Source organism: Achroia grisella, unplaced genomic scaffold, assembly GCF_030625045.1.
Source record: "Achroia grisella isolate CSIRO2021 unplaced genomic scaffold, CSIRO_AGI_Agris_v1 utg660, whole genome shotgun sequence".
Classification (NCBI taxonomy): Eukaryota; Metazoa; Arthropoda; class Insecta; order Lepidoptera; family Pyralidae; genus Achroia; species Achroia grisella.
Window position 1 is genome coordinate 2,206,474 of NW_026712984.1, and position 22,187 is coordinate 2,228,660.

The following is a 22,187-nucleotide window of genomic DNA, read 5'->3' on the forward strand; positions in this document are numbered from 1 at the left end:
TAATACTTGAATCGGAAAATTAAGTATTATTCCTGTAGTATTTTAGGCATAACTTACTTTGTTTTTTATGTAATTATTCAGTATACTTGGCTAGTATAAGTTATAGTGCCAGTTGAAGGTATTTGTATAAGTATAATTTGTGTTATTTTTTAAATATTTATAAGTAAATTAAACTTGAGTTTATTATATATTAAGTACTTTTACAAAATTGATAGTTCGCGTTTGCTTACGTTTTATTTGAATTGGGGTTTTGTTTTACTTACGTTTGCTTGTTTTGTCACTTACTATCGAAAATGACAACGGCGGTTAAGAAAATTCAATTTAGGTACGATAAAGCCACTCACAATATTGATTACATTTATGATCTCGTGCGGACAGATTCGTTAACATTGGAACAAAAGACTGAGTTTCAAGTTAGGTATGCGGACTTAGAAAATAATTATCAAGAATTTGATTCTATGCATTCGGAGATGCAACTCAAGGCGGATGAATCGGAGTTAGAGAAACTTAAGACGGTCTTTGAGACATATAATAAGAAGTATTATTTTATAAAGCGGCGATATTTTGAGTTATCTCTTGAAACTAAAGCGGATTACTGTCGTGACAATATAAAGACCGACACTAATCTCAAGTCTAAAGTGATTTTACCTAGGTTAGCGCTGCCCTCATTTTCAGGGAAATTACAGGAATTTAATTCCTTCATGGAACTTTTTCAATCATTGATTGATCAAGATGTAACATTAACTAATACTGAAAAATTGTATTATTTATCTAGTTCTTTAGTAGGAGAACCAAAAACATTAATTCAGCATTTATCTATTGTCGGTGATAATTACTCCATTGCATTAGAATTACTTAAGGCACGTTATAATAATAAACGTTTGTTAGCGGATAAATTATTACACAATTTATTAAGCGCGGCGCCCGTCACATATAAAAATTTGAGTGGACTAAAATTGTTTGTGAATACTTTGCTCGAAAATACGAAGGCTTTAGAAAAGATGAATTTTCCAGTAGATTCGTGGTCTTATATATTATTTTACATAAATTTTCAAAAATTAGATAGTAACTTAAAAAGGGATTTTGAAAATAAGTTTGATGAAAAGGAACTACCTGCCTTTGAAGATTTATTGAAATTTTTAGAAGGTGAGATTCGTAAATTGGAATCTAGTGCGGATCCTGATTCCAGTGCTCATATGCGGCGTAGAACGTCAGCTCCAGCGGTACGGGCTGTACATTCGGTAGTTCACAATGAAGTTAGCTCGGTATGTAAATACTGCGGAAAGAGCGGTCACTTCATCGCTAAGTGCGAGAAGTTTTTGAGTTTAAAGCCTACCATCCGAAAGCGACACGTAATATCCACTAACTTATGCTTTCGATGCCTTAATAGTCATAACATTGCTAATTGCCAATATAATCGAAATTGTTATAAATGCAATTCACCTAAACATCATTCCTTATTACATTTTGACATACCTGCGGGGTCACGGGAACGTCAACCCCGTTTATCTACTAATAATGTCCCAAGCAAGACGGATGCTACGGAACATCCGCCTCAGGAGACGGCTCCTACAGCTAGGGTTTCATCGGCAAGTACAGGCAGCAATGAGGTGTTTGGAGGAATGGCATCACAGGCCACTGGTACTTATCAACGGACGGTATTACTGTCAACGGCTATCATACGAGTACTGGATAAACACGGTTATTACCAGGAGGCACGTGCATTACTAGATGGCGGCAGTCAGGGTACCTTTATTTCGGAACATTGTGCCAACAGACTGGGATTAAAGCGGTTGAGGTCTAATGTTATATCAGTCACGGGACTGAGTGGTATTCCTGTAACTGGCTGCAAGGGAGTAGTTAATTTAAATATAATGCCTAGGTACACAGATCTACCTGTTCTTTACACTGCAGCTACAGTGTTGAATAAGATCACGCGAAATTTGCCAGGTTTTTCCTTATCTCCTCATTTAGCGGAAAGTTATAGAGGTATACTTCTTGCTGATGAACAATTTTATATCAGTCGGGAAATTGATATTTTAATTGGTGCGGATATTATTGCAGATATTTATTTGGGGGATGGTACTATAAAGATACATGATAATTTACCTCGTGCCATGAATACGGTGTTCGGGCATGTGTTGACTGGGCCTGTTATTTGTCCGGTTGCGGAACCAGCTTCTCAGGAGACTCATTTTTTGCAAACTTTTTGCTGTAATATTTCAACCGATAGCATTTTGGAGCGATTTTGGGAGGTGGAAGATATTCCTAGCGCAGTGGAAGATCCTAAGGATATGGAATGCGAGTCTATGTTTGTTACTACTCATCAGCGGGACGAGAGCGGAAGGTATGTCGTACACTTACCTTTTTTATCGAACAGGCCGTCTCTTGAAGATTCAGTTTTATTGGCTAAAAGGCGTTTTTTCACAATGGAACGAAAACTGCAGTTAAATGAGTCGCTGCGGAAAAAATATGTAGATTTTATGCGGGAATATGCGGAAAAGGGACATATGTCACTCTGTGTCGGAAAACCAGAAGACTATGATTCCGGTTGTTATATTATATGTCACCATGGAATCTTTAAAACAGATTCAGATAATATAAGAGTCGTATTTGATGCTAGCGGCAAGACTAGCAACGGAGTAAGTCTTAATGACTGTTTACATGCTGGACCAAAGTTACAACGTGATATTATGGAGATCATTTGCAGATTTAGACTACATAAATATGTATTCACTACGGACATCCGAATGATGTTCCGACAGATTTTAATTACTCCGAAAGATCGTGCACATCAACTCATCTTCTGGAGGGAGTCTCCTGATATGCCCCTTCAACTGTATGAATTGAACACAGTAACGTATGGTATGAAGTCTAGTCCTTATCTCGCAATACGGACGTTGAGACAATTAGCGGATGACGAAGAAAGGCGATTTCCGGCGGCAGCGCGTCTTCTCCGGTCTTCAGTTTATATGGACGATATTTTGGGCGGTGCGGATACCCTGGAGGAGACTCAAAGTCTTAAGCGGGACGTAGTGGATTTACTGAAGTCTGGCGGATTTGAACTCAGTAAATGGACGTCAAATACTACGGATTTGTTAAAAGACATTCCAGCGGAACATTTGGAGAAACCTCGAATTTTTAAAGACAACGCGGATGGGCCTAGCTTCATTAAGCTATTGGGAATACAATGGGATCCAAGTAGTGACAGTTTTTCTTACCATACCAGATTTAGTGATATGGAAATTTGTACAAAACGATCGATCTTATCGACATTAGCACGGACCTTTGACCCATTGGGTTGGATCTCCCCTGTAATTTTTCAGGGAAAGATTTTAATGCAACGTCTATGGTTGTTAAAGTTGTCATGGGATGACAAACCTCCGGCAGACGTTGTTGCGGAATGGCAAGGTGTTTTTAACAATCTGCCTATGATTGAAAATCTTAAAATGGAACGATTTGCATTGGGAAACTCTGGAACGTGTTCTATACATGGTTTTGCGGATGCGTCTGAACTTGGATATGGGGCTGCTGTTTATTTGAGAACAGTGGGAAAAGGCGGTCAAGTTAAGATCGTTTTAATGATGGCTAAATCACGGGTTTCACCTGTAAAGTCAAGGCTTACTATTCCGAAACTGGAGCTTTGCGGAGCAGCTTTACTTGTGCGGCTTGTAAAGTACGTGGTGGATTCAATTAACGAGCATGTGAACATTGAGGATGTTGTGTGCTGGTCTGATAGTACTATCGTACTTTCTTGGTTGCGGATATCACCCCATCTTTTACAGACATTTGAAGGAAACAGAGTCTCACAAATTATTAATTGCGGTTTGAATATAACGTGGCGACACGTACCCTCGGAACTGAACCCTGCCGACATAGCAAGTCGTGGTTGTCGAGCTTCGGAACTGCTCGAGCACAAATTGTGGTGGGGCCCCTCCTGGCTTCAAGGCCATGCGGATACCTGGCCTTTGAGTGAAAATAATAAAACTGAGTATGACTTACCTGGTATTCGAAAGACGGTGGTGAAGGTTCACGCGGTGATGGTCAAGAGAGATCCTATTTTTTTGCGGTTTAGTTCTTTGAATATGCTGTTAGCGGTAGTGGCGTATTGTTATAGGTTTTTTAGTAATTGTAAAAATCCAAACCATAAGGTTACCGGAGTTTTGACAACAAAAGAACGACAATCGGTTTTACTGCGGTTGATAAAACTAGTCCAAATTGCGGAGTTTGCGGATGATTTAAGTTGCCTCAAGCGGAGTAGTTTTTGTTCTTTACGTTTAAGGCGGCTTATGCCTTTTATTTGCGGGGAGGGCCTTTTGCGTGTCGGAGGACGCTTAAATCATTCCGATTTGTCATATAATCGAAAGCATCCGGTTCTTTTGCCAAAGGATCATCCATTAACGAGTTTAATTATAGATCATCATCATAAAATTCACTGTCATGCGGGATCGACTGCCTTGCAAGCCATTTTACAGACTCAATTTTGGATCATTTCGGCACGACAAGCTATACGTACCAGAATTTTTAAATGTATTTCTTGTTTTCGGACAAAGGCTAAACCTACAGAACCATTTATGTCTGCCTTACCTACGGATAGAGTAGTTGCTACTGGAGTTTTTCATACCGTGCAAACGGATTTTGCCGGACCATTTATAATAAAATCTTCTCGTTTACGTAACGCAAAACCATTGAAAGCATATCTTTGTGTTTTCATTTGTTCTTCGACTAAGTGCGTTCATCTTGAATGTGTTACGGACCTCTCGACAGAGGGTTTTCTTGCGGCTCTAACGAGATTTACGTCTCGACGCGGACTACCTAGTGTGATTCGTTCGGATAACGGCACTAACTATGTAGGTACCAATCGACACTTAGATGAGGTACAAAGGTATTTAGCTTCTCGGGAAGTACAATCGCAACTTAGTAGTAGCGCAGGTAAACGCGATATTACCTGGCGTTTTAATGCACCTGCAGCGCCTCATTTTGGCGGTCTTTTTGAGGCAACTGTAAAGGCGGCGAAGACTTTATTGCGGAGAGTCATCGGTGACCAGATATTGACATTTGAGGAGCTAGTAACTATATTCACTAAAGTTGAAGCCGTCCTCAATTGTCGCCCGTTGTGTCCTCTGACTCAGGATCCCCAAGATTTGGAGGTGTTAACACCTGCGCATTTTTTAATCGGACGCTCGTTATTATCTGTACCGGAATATAATTTTGAAGACATCCCAAACTCACGGTTGAGTCGGTACAATCTAATTCAGGCTCTTTCACAGAGATTCTGGAGAAAATGGAGTGAGCGGTACCTCCATTCTCTTCAAATGCGGAATAAATGGACGTCTCCTATAGATCCTCCTAAGGTGGATGACTTGGTCCTAATTAAAGAGGAAAATTTACCTCCTTTAAAGTGGAGATTGGGCAGGATTGTAGAATTGTTGCCGGGTAAAGATGGTGTAGTACGAGTGGTAAGGCTTAACACTTCAACAGGCACTATAACTCGTCCGGTTGTGAAGATTTGTAGACTCCCCACTAACTAATGGTTTCATATTTATTTATTTCATTATTTTTTAAAAAACTTATTGTGTTAGTTTTCTTGCGGTATTTTTAGCGATTTCTGTACATGAGCGGTCTATATAATTTTATAATTTTTGTTTTTCTGTATTTATTTACTTTTTGTTTTGATAAAGGCAATCAGCCTTTCTCGGGCGGGGGGATGTGTAATTTTCCTGCAATTATTGTCATTTTTCGCGGCACTACACCTTCAACATACCACAACACACCTACACTATAAATGTATATATACGTCCCTATAAAGTCTTAATGTTGGGGATATGAAAAAATCCTGCCCTCTGGCGGACGCGGCGCGCAACACTAGTGACATTTTTCGATCGCGGGAACGAACAGCGGTTACGGCGGTCATATTAAAAACTTGGTGCAAATTGGCGGATTTTTGGTGTATTTGGGGTGAGTATAGGGACAATTTTATATTTTATTTATTATTTCGTGTACACAAAAGTGATTAGATAATAGGCATCGGCAGAGGTATATTTGTAAACGCCCTGAACCAGCGACTTTAACGCGGGGTGAAGAAAAGGTGACGAAATTATTACCACCGAATACCACTAATATATATAAAAATTAACAGTAACAAACAGATAAACTTTCAGCATTTATGAAGTTAGTAGGGACAAGTTCATTATGGGACACAGTCACCTAGATACATAAAATAATAATTGCATTTAATAATGTCTAGTAAGACAAATTCAATATTGTCTACTAGGCACTGCTGTATCTAAACTGTGTCACCCCACCTTACATTTTCCTATTTTATTTAGTATATAAGATCATTATTTCTATGTACATATTGTCAGTTTATCATCATCTGTAATATACATCGTCTCGACCAACAACATCGTATCATTACCCGCAACATTCATTATTGAAAAAGGCATGGCATCCATTTACAATCCTGACTTAGGCCATAAAGGATGATTTTGTTTTATTTTATACAATTATTCTCTACATTATTATTGTTGATGACCGACCGCCGCGAACTCATTTAATAATCTCTTTATTTTAATATTTTTTATTTTTAAAACAGTTAATTTTATATGTGATATCTTTTGATACAACCTTGGTTTGCAAATAGATTTTATATTGCTGCAATAGTATTTTATATTGCAATGTAATAAAAAATCTACGTGTTTTCCTCATATAGATGCATGTATTCGTCACAATTATTTCAGTATATTATTTTACAACTATTTTTAGGTCTTTGCTCCCAAGACCGGCAAATTCGTTACTCATCCTTAGCACGAACCTACGTGACATTAATCACTGAAAATATACGCCAACCGGCGCTTTTTCGTGTGCATGTTGAATATAAAAACTAGCGCTCCATTTCATTTAATGTTTCATAAATAAGAAACTAAAAAGCACTAATGTCCACCTATATTAATGACTTGAGATCTGATTATAAATTTTGTATCTGTAACTTTGGTCTTGTATATTCTTTTCAAGTAATAATAATACCCCACTGCCTGTGTCACGCTGTTTTGGGTTAACCGGAAGAGATCTCTTTTGGAGAAAAGTTCTGCTTTGCAAACTAAAAAAATTGTAACATGTATTCAAAACTTGTATTTAAAAGTGCAATTAATTATATATATATAAGAATAGCAAACTAGGGTCCAACTGATGGTAAGTAGTAACCATCAATTACATGAACAGCACCACGGACCTGACCTTCGTGGTGTCACACAAATATTGCTATTCTGGAGGTTTAATTTTTTTTAGCTTGTAATTTTACTGCCTAATCTGAACCTTATAACCGAAACACAAGCTGCTTGGCGGCTGAACTAGGTGACACTGATAGAGACAGTTCGACGAGTTTTTATAAAGGTGTTCTCAGTATTCTAAAATAACCAATTTTCAATATTTCCGTATGACGATATTAAAAAGGGATAGAGATAATAGATACAATTTAAACATAAATCAAGTAGTAAAAGAAAATCATCTATTTTTATTGGTATTTTGAAGTTTCCACATACTTTTTTTTTTTTTCTTGGTGGGTAGTAAAGTGACAACACATTCAATTTTGCTCCTCCCTATTTTATTTGTTTTTAATTAATTTCTACATTATAATTAATAAATTTATTAACTCACATGAAGTAGTTTATTAGTTCACACCGGCAGCTATATTTCTTTCACCCACATTTTCACTTTATAATTCTCTAAAAGTAACAATCACTATTCACTATGGATCGCCTACTACTACTTCGCAAGAATATGGACGACCTCACTCAGCTGTTTTCCACCAAACTAGCATCATTTGAAGATGATTTGAATGCCCGCAGCTCATCAACTGATATTGCATCATTGTCAAGTGAGTTTCACACTTTTAAAAGTCTTATTTGGAAAACCGTGTCCAGTTTAAAGGCTCAGATGGAACTTGTCATGATGACTCTTGACGATTCTGAAATGAGATCCAGATCTAATATCTTATTGCTTCATGGTGTAGCCGAGGCAGATGATGAGAACATCTCAGAATACCTCCAAAGTTTATGTAAGCACAAACTTCAGCTGAACACTATATCTTCGGCATCATTTGGTAGCTGCATGCGTCTAGGCAAGAAGGTACAAGACAAACCCCGACCAATCCTTGTGCGGTTTAATAACTATTCTGACCGTTCTCAAGTTTGGTCCGCTAAAAAGTGTCTTCGTGGCAGTGGTTTGACGCTATCAGAATTTTTAACAAGTACACGACATGCTGTGTTCTTGGAGGCTCGCAAGACCCTAGGAATCAAAGGCTGCTGGACTGGAAATGGCAAAGTCATAGTGGTGTGCCCAGATGGCTCACGCAAGAAGATCACTACAATGGAGGAATTCAGTTCTATTAAAGCTCTTTTTGGTGAGACGGAGTCAATCACAGGAAGCCACGGAGCGAAGACCAAGTTTGCGAGTGCCTCATATACACGAATTGGGAACAAGCCACCTCAAACTAGATCCCGTGCCCAGGGCAAGCCAATACATGGTCGTTAATAACGCCTGTTGGCACTGTTTTTCATACTTCATAATTATTATTTTTATTTGAATGCTCAATTGTAGAACTTAACTTATATATTTGTAGTTTTCTACATCTTAAAAAAGTTTTTGAGCAGCGTTTTCACACTTGCGGGTAATTGTAATGTTAATTTTCTTTGTATGTGGTTTCTATACTTGGTGAGTTATTTTTTGTAGCCGTCATAATTTGTTTACATCTTATTTTACCGTAATGACAAGTGACAATGTTTTATCAACTTTAAATAATCTATACATAATTTTACGATCTTGGAAGCATACTAACTATTTTATTAAAACTAATCGTCACTTATGAGCACTTAATTTTAATTCTTCAATATTAGTATTTTTGCTTTAATATTAATAATGGTTGTATTTATTCTAGTAGTGTTTGTCACTGCACAAATGCTATTGTAGTAGGTAGTTAGATTGGATTTTTTTTTTACTTTTTTCTTATATTCATATGCTTTTCATATCCATACATGTATGATCGGTTTTGCCTTTTTAACTTTATTCAGCTGCCGGCGAGTGGACTGATGCGGAATTTATTATATTAGTTGTATAATTTGATATATTTTGTTTTTGTATATATTTATTACTTTTATATGTATATTTGTAGTCATGTCACATACACTAAATAGCGAATCGGATAACGAATACTTCTCTCTCTCTTCCTCAACACACAGTTTTTCCAGCGCAGAGGATGATTTCCCGGATATGCCTTCCTTGGAAGGTAATCTTAATCTGAAATTCTCTTCGCTTGGAACAAACTTTAACGTGGTTCATATTAATGCACAAAGCGTACCTGCGCATTACACAGACCTTTTATGTACTTTCACTTCAAATCATGTCCACGCAATTCTGATCTCGGAATCCTTCCTGAAACCATCATTACCCTCTTCTCTCTATGCCCTTCCAGGCTATAACCTTATTAGAAACGATCGAACCTGCGTCATGCAGCGGGGAGATGTTTCAAGAATGGTTGGAGGTGGTGGCGTGGCTATTTTCCTTCGCTGGGATATTCCTTATGAAGTGGTATCTCAGTCTTCTCCTAATCTTAATGGCCCGGAACATTTATTTATCAAAATATCTTTACATCACACTAAAGTTCTGTTGGGTGTTTACTATAGCCCATCCTTACACGTCAATTATTTTGATTCTTTTGATAACATTATTTCTGAACTTAGACCCAATTTTGATCATCTTATTATTATGGGTGATTTCAACACATGCCTCATCAAAAATGATTGCCGTTCGAAAATGCTGCTATCTCTACTCCACTCTCTTAATCTTAATTTACTCCCTCTCCTTCCTACTCACTTTCCACACAACGGCCCACCCTCCCTTCTTGATCTTATTATTACATCTTCTCCTGACCTAGTTCAATCCCACGGTCAGTTTTGTGCTGTCGCTTTCTCGAGTCATGATCTTATTTACGCATCCTTTAAACTCCGTACTCCTAAACGCCGTCATAGGGTCGTTTTGCGTCGCAATTTCGATGCTGTAAACATTGAGGCCTTGCAGAACGATCTTCGTCTTGCAGACTGGAGTCCCATCTTCACAGCAAGCGATGTCGACTCTAAAGTGGCTGCATTTGAACACTTGATTCTAAGTATTTATGACAAGCATGCTCCTGTACAACAAGTGCGCCTTAAACATAGTCCTGCCCCGTGGCTAACGATGGATCTGAAAGCTCTCATGAGCAGACGGGATAGAGCCAAAATCAGGTTGCGCCGTAGTTCTGCCGACAGTGATCGCCAGAGCTATATTACCTTACGTAATAGGTGCAATAAGTTGTGTCGGCAGGCTAGGCGCAGGCATATCCACTCCAAGATTGAAAACTGCCCTCCCGGTAGGCTCTGGAATTACTTGCGTACTATCGGCATCGGGAAGCGTCAGTGTGGTGTCAACTTTCCCAATCTTAATGAGATCAACCTGTCATTTGTTTCTCCTCCTGTAAATCTAAATCCCGTAAGTAAACAGGAAACGCTAGCTTCCCTTTCTGACTTTCCTCATTCACATGATGACCCATTCACTCTGGGGGAAATATCTGTCGATGAGCTCATAAAGATTCTAAGTTCTATCAAGTCTAGAGCTCTCGGCAGTGACGGTATCGGATTGGATATGATTGATCCTAATAAGAACTTGCTAGCACCTCTTATTGTGGACATACTGAACTGTTCCTTATCCACCGCCACCTTTCCTTCTTCATGGAAGGATGGTCACGTAATTCCCCTTCCTAAGACATCCCATCCAGCTTCTATATCCGACTTTCGTCCTATATCTATTCTCCCATTCCTCTCCAAAATTCTTGAACACTTTGTTCTTCTGCGACTGTCTGAGTTTGTTGACAAAAATAACTTTTTGAGTCGCTACCAATCCGGGTTCCGGAATGCTCACAGCACTGTTACTGCACTTGTCAAGATCACTGATGACATGAGGCATAGTATCGAAAATAAAGATTTAACAGTTCTTGTTCTACTCGACTTCACTAGTGCCTTTAACTCAGTTGATTTTGACCTACTGCTTGCTATCCTCCGTTCATTGAATTTTTCATCTCCTGCTCTTTCTTGGTTCAGATCTTATCTGTTTGACCGGCGTCAGCTGGTGAAGGTGGACGATTCCTGCTCAGACTGGGCTGATGTTCGGGCAGGTGTCCCACAGGGTGCAGTATTATCACCTATTCTTTTCGCTCTTTTCATTAACAGTATCACGGCTTCTCTCTCCTCTTCTTTTCATTTATATGCCGATGACCTTCAGTTATATGCCGCTGCTCCTGTTGACAATATAGCTCATGCAATCAATTGTATTAATGATGATCTATGCACTATCGCTGCCTGGTCTAAAAATTTCGGTCTTTTAATCAATGCAGCGAAGTCGCAAGCTATTATTGTCGGCAGTCACCACTTCATCTCAAGTTTGCGATCTGTGCATGTTCCTAATATTGTTTTCGACGGCAACCATATTCCTTTCTCTTGCACCGTCAAGAATCTGGGAATAATCATGGATCAGACGTTAACTTGGGGGCCTCACATAGGTGAGATCAGCCGTAGATTATTTTCATCTCTCCACTCTCTCAGACGCCTGCAGTTTTTTCTGCCTTTGGGCACTAAATTGTTGCTGGCTCGATCTCTCCTTCTTCCCTTGTTGGATTATGCCGATAGTGCCTTTCTGGACCCATCTGAGGAGTTACTGGACAAGCTGGAACGACTCCAAAATCTATGCATCAGATTTATTTTTGGACTGCGTAAGTTTGATCATGTCTCGGCCTACCGCGAGCAGCTCAACTGGCTTCCTATCCGTGTTCGTCGAAATATTCATACCCTTACCTTTTTGTTCCAAATCCTTTTTAACCCCTGTTCGCCCTCTTACCTGCAGGAGAGATTCCGGTTCCGTACCGGTGAGCATATACGCTCTTGTCAAGAGTTACTACTCACAATTCCTTCTCATACTAGTCACCGGTACACTAAATCTTTTACCGTTCAAGCTGCCCGACTGTGGAATACACTACCTACAGAGATTAAATTATCGCCATCGACTAGCACCCTTAAAAGGCGCCTTTGCAAGCTCTGGGGTCATTCCGAGTCTGCGCTCTTTTAATACTACAATTATTTATAATATTTTCTCTTTATTTTATGTATGTGTATATGTATATATGTTTATGTGTATTTATGTATTTATATTTTGCTGTTATTATTTATGCTTCTATTAAAATTATTATTAGATTTACTATTATTTCTTGTACTATAATTTTATATATATTGCTTTTCGACGCGTATTTTCTTATTGTACTTGTATCCACCACTCCACAATTCCTTTCAGTCACTCAAAGGTTGACTGGAAGAAATCCCTCTTTTGGGATAAGTCCGCCATTGTACCATTTATTTATTTTTAAGACATATGTATCTATTAATATTTTGTACAATAAAGAATTACAAACAAACAAACAAACAAACAAACTTTTTATTCCCTAAAATAAAATTTTCACTGCTAGTATAATGTGAATGTTATTGCATGATTATTATTTTAATTTATTTTTGGAATACTTTTTAAGTGCCAGTCATAATTTTACTATAAAATTTTATATATGCAATCAAAATTTTCAAAACATACTCGTTGTTTTCTATAGCCCAAATGACACGATATTAAATAGTTGAATTGGAAATAAAACCTGAATAAGAATCTTTTCATTTGCATATTATATAAACGGGAACAATATAAGCAATTTATATAAGCCAGAAACGTTTAATCGACCTGTGATCAACACGTTTGTAATAGCGTCGAAATGTCAGGTATTTATAAATAATATTAACGTTGTAAATATTCTATAATGTGTAGAATTGTAAACTGGGAGGAAACTTAAAAACGTGAAAATGTTGATCGACTTCAAAAAGATGTTCTATGTTTGATCGCTAGCTTTATTTTGGTTTACGTATGTTAATAGATATTTTCATCCATTGTGATCCGATTTTTAACATCGTTTTTTGTTTGGAAGGGTAGCGAGGTGGTCATTGTTACAAAAACAAAATCTGATAATGTAATCCCAAGAAAAATGCCTTAAATAGACAAATATTGTGTATTTAAGGTTTCTAGTTAAATTGTTCAGGTATTTGCGTCTGCGTATTAATACTTATTGATGTAAAAATCATTGATATTTGAAGTTAACTTTTAGTGCTCTGAACACGCGTATAATTTTTTAAGTATTATATATAGGAAGCATATACAATGAATATTATGTATAATGATAAAAACTAAAGAGAAGAGTGTTTGGTTCAACCCATTTACTGAGGAGGGCTATCTAACACTAAAATATTTTTTTAATTCCATTAATCCCTGAATGTGTGTGTTAGTATGTTGAACCAAACAAATTCGTCTCTTTAGTTTTAAAAGCATCACGTTACGATCTATAGGAGCGGAGCATCGTTGATAAATCTTAGAAGAAATAGTGAAAATTTATACATAAATAGCGAGCACCTCTACTCTTATATCAAAGTATATTATTACAATAAATAAGATAGAGAGTGATCTCTTTCAGACAACCTTAGTTTTATATAAACAGTTTTTGTATATTTATGTCATTTATCAAACTATAAAATTGAATAAAGAACCGAAACTCAATTAAATTCAGATTACTGTTTGAAGTAACGGGAACCGGGTCTCGTGAAAGTTAATATTGTATTCCAATAAAGAGTTTTACATCAACCTTGCAATTATGTTGGCTTAACTTTAGTTCATGAGTGCGTCATAGCCCTGGCTGATCTATGCCCAAAAGATTGTGTGATCAAATCCGATCGACTTCTAAAAAAAAATCTTTGTGTCAATTTATATTTCTGAGTGACTTTCCTATGATGGAAATACGTTGGGTTCAAAACATACCGAATGAAAGGCATGTCAAATGTTGCGTTCACTACTATATTGACAATTGACAATGCCTCTACTTACTTACCTACCTCAGGGATGACTCTGGTAACCTATGGTCATATGTCTATTTATTATAATACAAAAACACTTCTTTATTTTAAATAACTGCCACTAATTTTGATCAGTGATTTCCCCAACGTCATCTTTTGAGAGACACACTGGAATTTCGTAGCTGTGGCCATTTTCAATTGGCTCACTAAGATTTAACAATTTTCGGTCAGAGATTAGTATATTATAATTAAGCACAATACCTGAAGGATAACAAACAATTATTATTAGGGTTTTGCATATTAATAGGACAAAACGTAGATAGAGATTAATATTAAGTTGATAGCGAAAGCTGGTTGAGAAATACAAATTGAAAAAGAAGCAATCGGAACGAGATCGGCTTATAATCGGCCAACATTGCCTACTCGATTTTATTGTGTTTGCAACACTAGAGCCCGATGAACGAGTTAATTAACTCATAAATTTTTAAGTACTTACTTTCGTTTGTTTGTGACTGTAAAAGGAAATTAAGTTTCTGTTTGACTAACTACTCTGTGGATGTAAATCACTGCGCAAAGGTCAGAGTAATTAAACCGTTTAAAAGGTTAATGACCTTTGAACAAAAGAAATTAAAAGTACAACATACCGAATAAATTTTAACAAAGCGGACTTTGTAAAAAGTCGTCTGAATGGCTCAGTCTCGGTTGTTTCAGTCGCCAAGCAGTGTACGGATGGTGAGAGAACTATATGGAATTTTAGGATGTAGAGGCATGATATACCTATTAGTTCTGTCAGAAGAATAGTGCACCGTGATCTAGTGATTTACTATATCGTTCTATAGACCTCAACGGTTGTTCGTTCAAAACTGGTCGGTACTTAAATTTTTGTATGTCAATTAACATTTTTGTGTGGCTCTGTAATGGTGAGAATACCGATAACAAACTCAATCGAATTCAAAATAGGCAGATAGTATAAAATAATAGAGTTTTCAACAGAATCTTACGAGCAAAAAAGGTTGAAAGGAGCTCCAGATTCTTATAGAAATGGGCAATAATGAGGAAATTATATGGTTCTCACTCTTTAACATTCAGGTACAGACAACCCTAAAAATGTCCTAATAAAACCGATTACGGGTATTCCTAATCGATAAAGTTTCAAGTTACGACCTAAATATCCCACTGGAAATGTTCTGTTTAAAAGACGTTCGAACATGCATCGTAGGTTTTGTATAAAAATTGGTTATTTAACTACGTTCTTTTTTGAAAATGTCTTTTTATTTATAATCTACCCAACAAAATTGCTATAATGGCTTACGACTGCTGATTAAATTATTTAATATTCACAAAAATGCAAGACTTTTTGCCATTACTTTCTCTCTAATTTTACTTAACATGAATCTGTTTTTTGTTATCATGTACAAGCTTATTTGAAAAGAACAGCGGCTGTGTTTTTTCTTAAAAGTATTTAGCCCAAAAGGACATTCCGATCTGATATTACTTTCGATTTATCATATATCATCTTTTATAGAAACAAAAACTTATTTATTGAAAAAACTAATCTATAACAGAAACTTCTGATAAATATATTTTTTTAATTTATTAGGTATTCAATTTAAGATTATCACGTTTACATAGCCTTACAAAGATGTGCTTTGTATGAAATCTGCGAAGAAGTGCACAAGTGCACTACTGATACCAAGACATGTTATATTATAATGTGATATTCGTGATGATATTCATATTTATAAGCGATGGTTACCATTTATCATCAGGTAGAGCTTTTTTGCCATTTCAATTATACAAAAGAATTCATAAATAGCTACCCTATATACAATTCTCTCATTCATCTTATTAATATTATAAAGTTTCTGAGTATGGATGGATGTATATTTGTTACTATTTCACGCAAAAACTACTAAATAGATTTGAATGCAACATTATAATGTAATAGCTTATATATTAGAATAACACATAGGCTATAAACACGCGGATAAAACCGCGGGAGTAGCTAGTTTATGTATACTTATATATATACATACCTATATTATTCTCCTATATATACACTCCTTTTTAAAGTGGCTTATGAAATGATACGCCTTAGAACTATGCCAGGTTTTTTCCTAAGCTTATATTGTCTGAGAAAAAATTCTGCCATTATTTTTCGTATTCATTCTATACAGCCGACCTAATAAGTGCGTAGCCCACTTTACAAGACCCTATCTCATTTTCCCGCGCTATACCTTTGGGTACAAGGATTTTATCTTACGACCTTAAAAAGTACCCGCATTTTTCACACTGAAACAATAAATTGGACGAAATAATCCCTTTTAAATTGTATTTAAAAAATGTACACTAAATCCTTAGAGAGAAAATGTCAAGAATTGAGTGTAATGAAACGTTCAAATAGAGATCAGTTAATTTGCCTGACATTGACATATTTATAACCTAAATTTAAAAGAACGCCCGCCATTATTTTTAAGGAATCAGCGCCATTTTTGTCTTGTTCCAATTATTGGAAGCAGCTCAAAATTATATTCAAATAAAGCTGTTCAATTGTTCTGTTGTTGTTGCTGTTGTACCATGCTCCGCATCCTGAGATTTTTAGTTACAAAGCAAGCTATTTAGCAGCACGAATAAGTGCGACAGCGGACAAAGTGATAGACGCTGATAACTTTGTACAAAGTCTACCTCGATAAAATAGTTAATATTTTATATTTGGACACAAGAGCTATAGAAAAGCAACACAAAACACAATACAATACATCACGCAATACAGTTCCCTGATTACATAATTATTGTTGGACTTCCTTTTACTTACCCGTAATTTAATGCTGAGGTTTTCCCTAGAGGCGGCATCATGGGATTCTTCAAAAAGGGTCTGAATAGGTCAGCACGCACGTGACACTCGAAATGCAGGTGGTATACCTGTCGTCAACCCGGTAAAAACTTATTTTATCTAATATTCTATTACCTTCTATACATACAATGATATTATGGTTATTTTTGATGCAAATGTTATGGCAAAAAACTGACGTCCCACCTGATATTAAACAAAATAGTCGCCTATATACATGGACCGCTCTACGACATCACGTTATCACGAATCGAGCACTAAGGTATTATGTCTCTTATCTTGTAATTCTACTGCCTAATCTGTACCCTACAATCGAAGTACAGTTTATAATGTATTTCGATAGTAAAAACACAGATGACTTTTCACAGTCTACCTATGGTCAAATGTTGTGGTAAAAAAGAACCTTACATAAACAGTTGATAAAATAATAATACTAGTGGCCGTCCAGTTGTTGATATTCGACCATAATTCATTTAAATTATAAATTCGAACATTACTAAGGTACTAAATCAGATTATTGCTACATCACTTGAAAACTAGTAAAATAGCTAAAAAATGCAAAATTAACCCATCGGATAGCTAACTACATCAAATCGATTAGTTTCTGTCTAGTTTCGTGTAATAAAAAAACAAATTGAGCTATAAAACATTTGGAATTTCGTACCTGCCTTATGTTTGGCATCTGTCAGGCAATATTTTGTACGTTGCATTACCAAGTAGACGAAAGCCAGAAACATTGATGAGTACAGAAAACAAAAAAACACTTATTATAACTAGGGTTGCCATCCGTCCAGGTTTCCCCAGATTTGTCCTAGTTTAGAGATCGTGAGAATAACGACCATGTAGTTTTCATTTGTTTAAGTAATAATAAATAAGAAAAACTCTTTATTCCGCGCAAAAAACAAATACAAAAATAAAAACAGTATATTGGAAAGTATCAATAAAAGACGGCCTTATAGCAATCTTAAGGCATCCCTATTAGTAAGGACTTGCAATTATCTAAATTACCCGTAGCCGTCCTGCTAGAAATATAAAATATAATTTCTTAAATAAAATACTAAATAGATTTATACTAATTGGACCTATTTCTTATTTTATTACGCAGCGTAAAAAGGCTCAGACTCTAATATAAAAATTCCGAGAAATTCATGCATTTTGTTCTGGTTACAAGAGTTTAAAGGTAACAATCCTAATTATAACACGATTACAGACAGATATTAATGGTAATAAAAATAGAAGAAAAATGACCTTAATCCATGTTTCCCACCAAAAAAAATTTATACATATATGAATCGCTAACGACCCGACGTGGATTCACATGGATGCAAATTGTAGTAACATATTTTTAAAAACACCGTTAATAATGTATAATATACTTTTGTACTGTATATATGAACGTACTATGGAGCCGCTACCAGCACAGTGAATCTATGGAATGCTAAAAGACGAACTTATCGTCTTATCGACAATCGTTTCGACTTCAACCGGAAGTCTTCTACAGGTAAGTAAAGCGTTTCAGTTACAGTATCTCGCCTTGCAATGTCGGGCTGCAACTCTCACTCATATAGGCATTTCATTAAATTCATGTACATAGTTAGATAATCTTATATATACAATTCTCGTGTCACAGTTTTCGTTCCCATACTCCTCCGAAACGGCTTGACCGATACTCATGTAATTTTGTGAGCGTATTGAGTAGGTCTGAGAATCGGCCAACATCTATTTTTCATCCCCCTAAATGTTAGGGGTAGTCCACCGCTAATTTTTTTTTTTTATTTTAAGGCAAAACAACGTTTGCCGAGACAGCTAGTATTAATATAAGTTTTAAAAACAATATAGTTAGTAATCATTTAGTTTTCATAAGGTATAAGAATATTAAAATAGGTTAAATTGTTTTTTAAGATAATCTGTCACAAAAAAAAACATATAATAAACTCTTATCTTTTCACTTTATAATATTCCACAGAGTAAAAATATATTTTGCAATTATACTATAGATAAATACATAAGTTTTACATGAACTGTCCTTAGGTGAATTTACATAAATCATTAGTTGAGAACGGTTTATACAAAGCAGACTTTACCGGATTTTTTAACAACATTCCAGCTGTATCTTCAACAGACTTTACAAATGAGGAGATCTGAAGTTCAACTGTATTTTTTATAGTATTAATCTGTATATATATTGCGAATGTTTACCGCTAGTTTCTCATCGTCTGCTAATTTTATTTACATGCATTTCTTTTATTTTAATAGTTTCAGTGGGTACCATGTGGGTTCGATCTAATGAGTATATATCAATTGTTACCCCACAGTACCAATTACTAGCAATCGCTTCACAGATTTTTTAAATGTTTTTTTATAATCTGAAATGATTTTATCCTCATGGTATTATCCTTTACTGAGACGCCATCATATATTATTAATGTAAGAACATAACCCATATTAATCCTAAATGTATTAATAAAAAAAGGCCTCCCGCGCCCACAGTATTCGTTATAAATTACTAAACTAAATTATTAAGTGAGAAAATAATAATTTAATGATGAAAATAATTACTATTTACCTTCACGATTGTTACCAAAGATGGGTTAATCAGCGTATTGTGACGACAGCAATTTTGACGTAATACTTGACATGCTCACTTTTTATGAATATATTTGAATCCAATATTTCGGGGGCGAGCCTAGCGGCTTCTCTCAGATAATTTATTATCGATGACTGATGGAGCCATCGGAGAGTCAATCTAGAATGTAAACTGTCAACAAAGTTTTTTGGTGTTGACCAGATTCAAAATCATGACCTTTCAGCGTATGTCAGTTTAGTAACCACTACGCCACTACGATTTCTACATAAAGTTTTAAAACAATTTATTACCTACATATCTAAATTGCAGCTGGATGGGGTTAAAACCATAAATCAACTATATTTAAACTAAATTTGAATATTTACAGAACCTGTCTGTTAGTCTAAAAACTTTCGGATTACTGTATTAGAAAGTCGTAGTGAATGTAAGTTATTAGATACAATGACCCTATTGTATAACGGTTATTCATTTTGTCTCACTATCTAATCATGGCGAATTCGATCCTTGTAAAATACATTGTGTTAATGAGAATGACTATTTTTCTATTAATATCTAAGTATAAAAAATAGTATTAAAACGTATGTCAGTTCTCTAGTACCTACAGTATATGGTATACTAGCTTTAGCCCGCGGCTTCGCTCGCGTTATTTATCCCCTTAGGGGTGGAATTTATCAAAATCCTTTCTTAGGGGATGCCAACATCATAGTAGCTTTTGCATGCAAAGTCTCAGTCCAATCGGTTTAAAATTGACAAAGTTTCATCCCTATTTTATTCCTTTGGGGGTAGAATTAATCAAAATCCTTTCTTAGCGAATGCCTACGTCATAACATCTACCTGCATGCCAAGTTTCAGCCCGATCCGTCCAGTGGTTTGGGCTGTGCGTTGATAGACCACTATGTCAGTCACCCTTAAGTTATATATATTTAGATTGCTTAAATATGGCATTAGTACATAAATAAATACGCGTATTTTTATGTATATAAATGTATTATGTATAAATACACATAAACATAAATAAATATTTATTGCAGTCACATATATAGCTACGAAATATACAAGTTATATTACTCATGAAATACTAATAGGCCGCCCCGTTAGCCATAACATGTAGAGTTTCGTATATATTAACATAATATACAGCATTTGTCACTCTGAAATAATGAATCACTTAAACAATGGAGTAATTTCTCAAATCGATGCAATTGTTTGAGACATTGCTTTGTTTATAACAAAATTGGAAAGAAAGTTGTTTAGCGGTTTATAATATTATTATAGTTTTAACATACCGTCATTGTATACAATTTTAACACACGTATGTGTAATTAAAAAGTTCTAGTCTAATTTTTTGTTGCCTTAATTAATCGAAACGAATCAGAGTGGGTAACACATTGCATTCCTACTGCGTCATCACACAAAATGAACATTTCGTGTATTTAAAACATGTAAAACAATTTAGAGTGGAGTTTGTTTGCGTAGTTGGAAAGCATTCCGTCATCTCGCCTCATTAGTATAAAGAGGGCTAGAATAATTCTCCGCGGTCTAAGTTATAAGCATAAATACATTTTCAATATTTTGGTATTAACTTTATACAAAGTGTTATATCTGTGTAGTACACCTGTCTCACCTATTTTTACCACTAAGAAGTTTATTTTGTAAGCTGTGTTTCAGAAAGAATCAGATATAACAATGAAATTACAGTGTACGAATGAGTGATACTATATTTAGCAACATAAAGATAGCTAAAATAATTATCCGCTGTGCAAGTTATACGCGATAACACATTTTTCACCAATATTAGAAAAAAAGAAAGATATTACATATGTAATAGTTAGACTGAAAAATTACTTTCACTAAGTTAGTATTAGTGGATATGTTTTTTATGTTCAATAAAATTAAACATAGCTACAATATTTGCATCCGTATGAAACGACAATGACACGAAATGATAATTACAAAATAAATATTATTACCATTTCCCGCAATAAAAATAAGTAATGTCAAAAAATACAATTTAACGCAATTTAAATGATAATTATAATATATTACTGTTTATCACTTTACGAAAACATTTTACTCCAAAGCAACATTTCACTTATAACTTGCACCAGATCCTCTATCAAAACATCGAATAACGAAAAAGAAATTAGTGGATTATCATAGAAATATGCTTCTCATTACCACGCTACATTAAACATTTTGTTTCATACACGTAGTAACTAGTTAGGGTTCAGTATTTATAAGGAACCACGGGTTTTTAAAGAATCAGAAGTAAAATAAGCAGTCTTATACTATGGACACTAAACAGCTGATAGAAATATTTTTTTAGATGCATACATTTATACCGTTCATTCATTCATTCATAATTTAAGAGCTACGCTCTTGTCAGTGGAGCTCTTGCCACTTTCCGCGATCTTCCATCATGTTCTTTAATTCTTGATACGACACGACTCCCATTTTGTCGTATTATCGTCATTTATACCGTAGCAAAACAAAAAAAAAAATTTAATTTGGTATTGTAGTTTATAGTATATGAATAGAACTCGCAGGTAGTAAGAAGTAAGACGGTGTTATATTATCAATCAATATATTTATTTTGTGATAATAGATACATAAAATATAATATTATTTTGTATAAAGTTTGTATATTTTTATATAATTTTTATTTTAAACAAGATTACTGTAGGTACCAGGATTACTGTAGTTACAGTTTTGTAACTACAGTAATCCTGGACCAAATAAAAGTTCATTTCATTTCATGCAACATGATGTTATTATTCAGTATACTCTA

General features: G+C 35.4%; 1 protein-coding gene across 1 annotated transcript; it reads left to right on the top strand.

Moving 5' to 3' along the window:
* Positions 1–293: 293 nt before the first annotated feature.
* LOC131849672 (uncharacterized) lies at positions 294–5,531 on the top strand. The gene has a single exon (XM_059199785.1). It carries the CDS (start codon positions 294–296, stop codon positions 5,529–5,531), a length of 5,238 nt encoding a protein of 1,745 aa, XP_059055768.1.
* The last annotated feature ends 16,656 nt before the right edge of the window (positions 5,532–22,187 follow it).

Coding starts and splice junctions, on each gene's coding strand:
- LOC131849672 (XM_059199785.1), top strand. CDS start 294: ATGACAACGGCGGTTAAGAAAATTCAATTTAGGTACGATAAAGCCACT.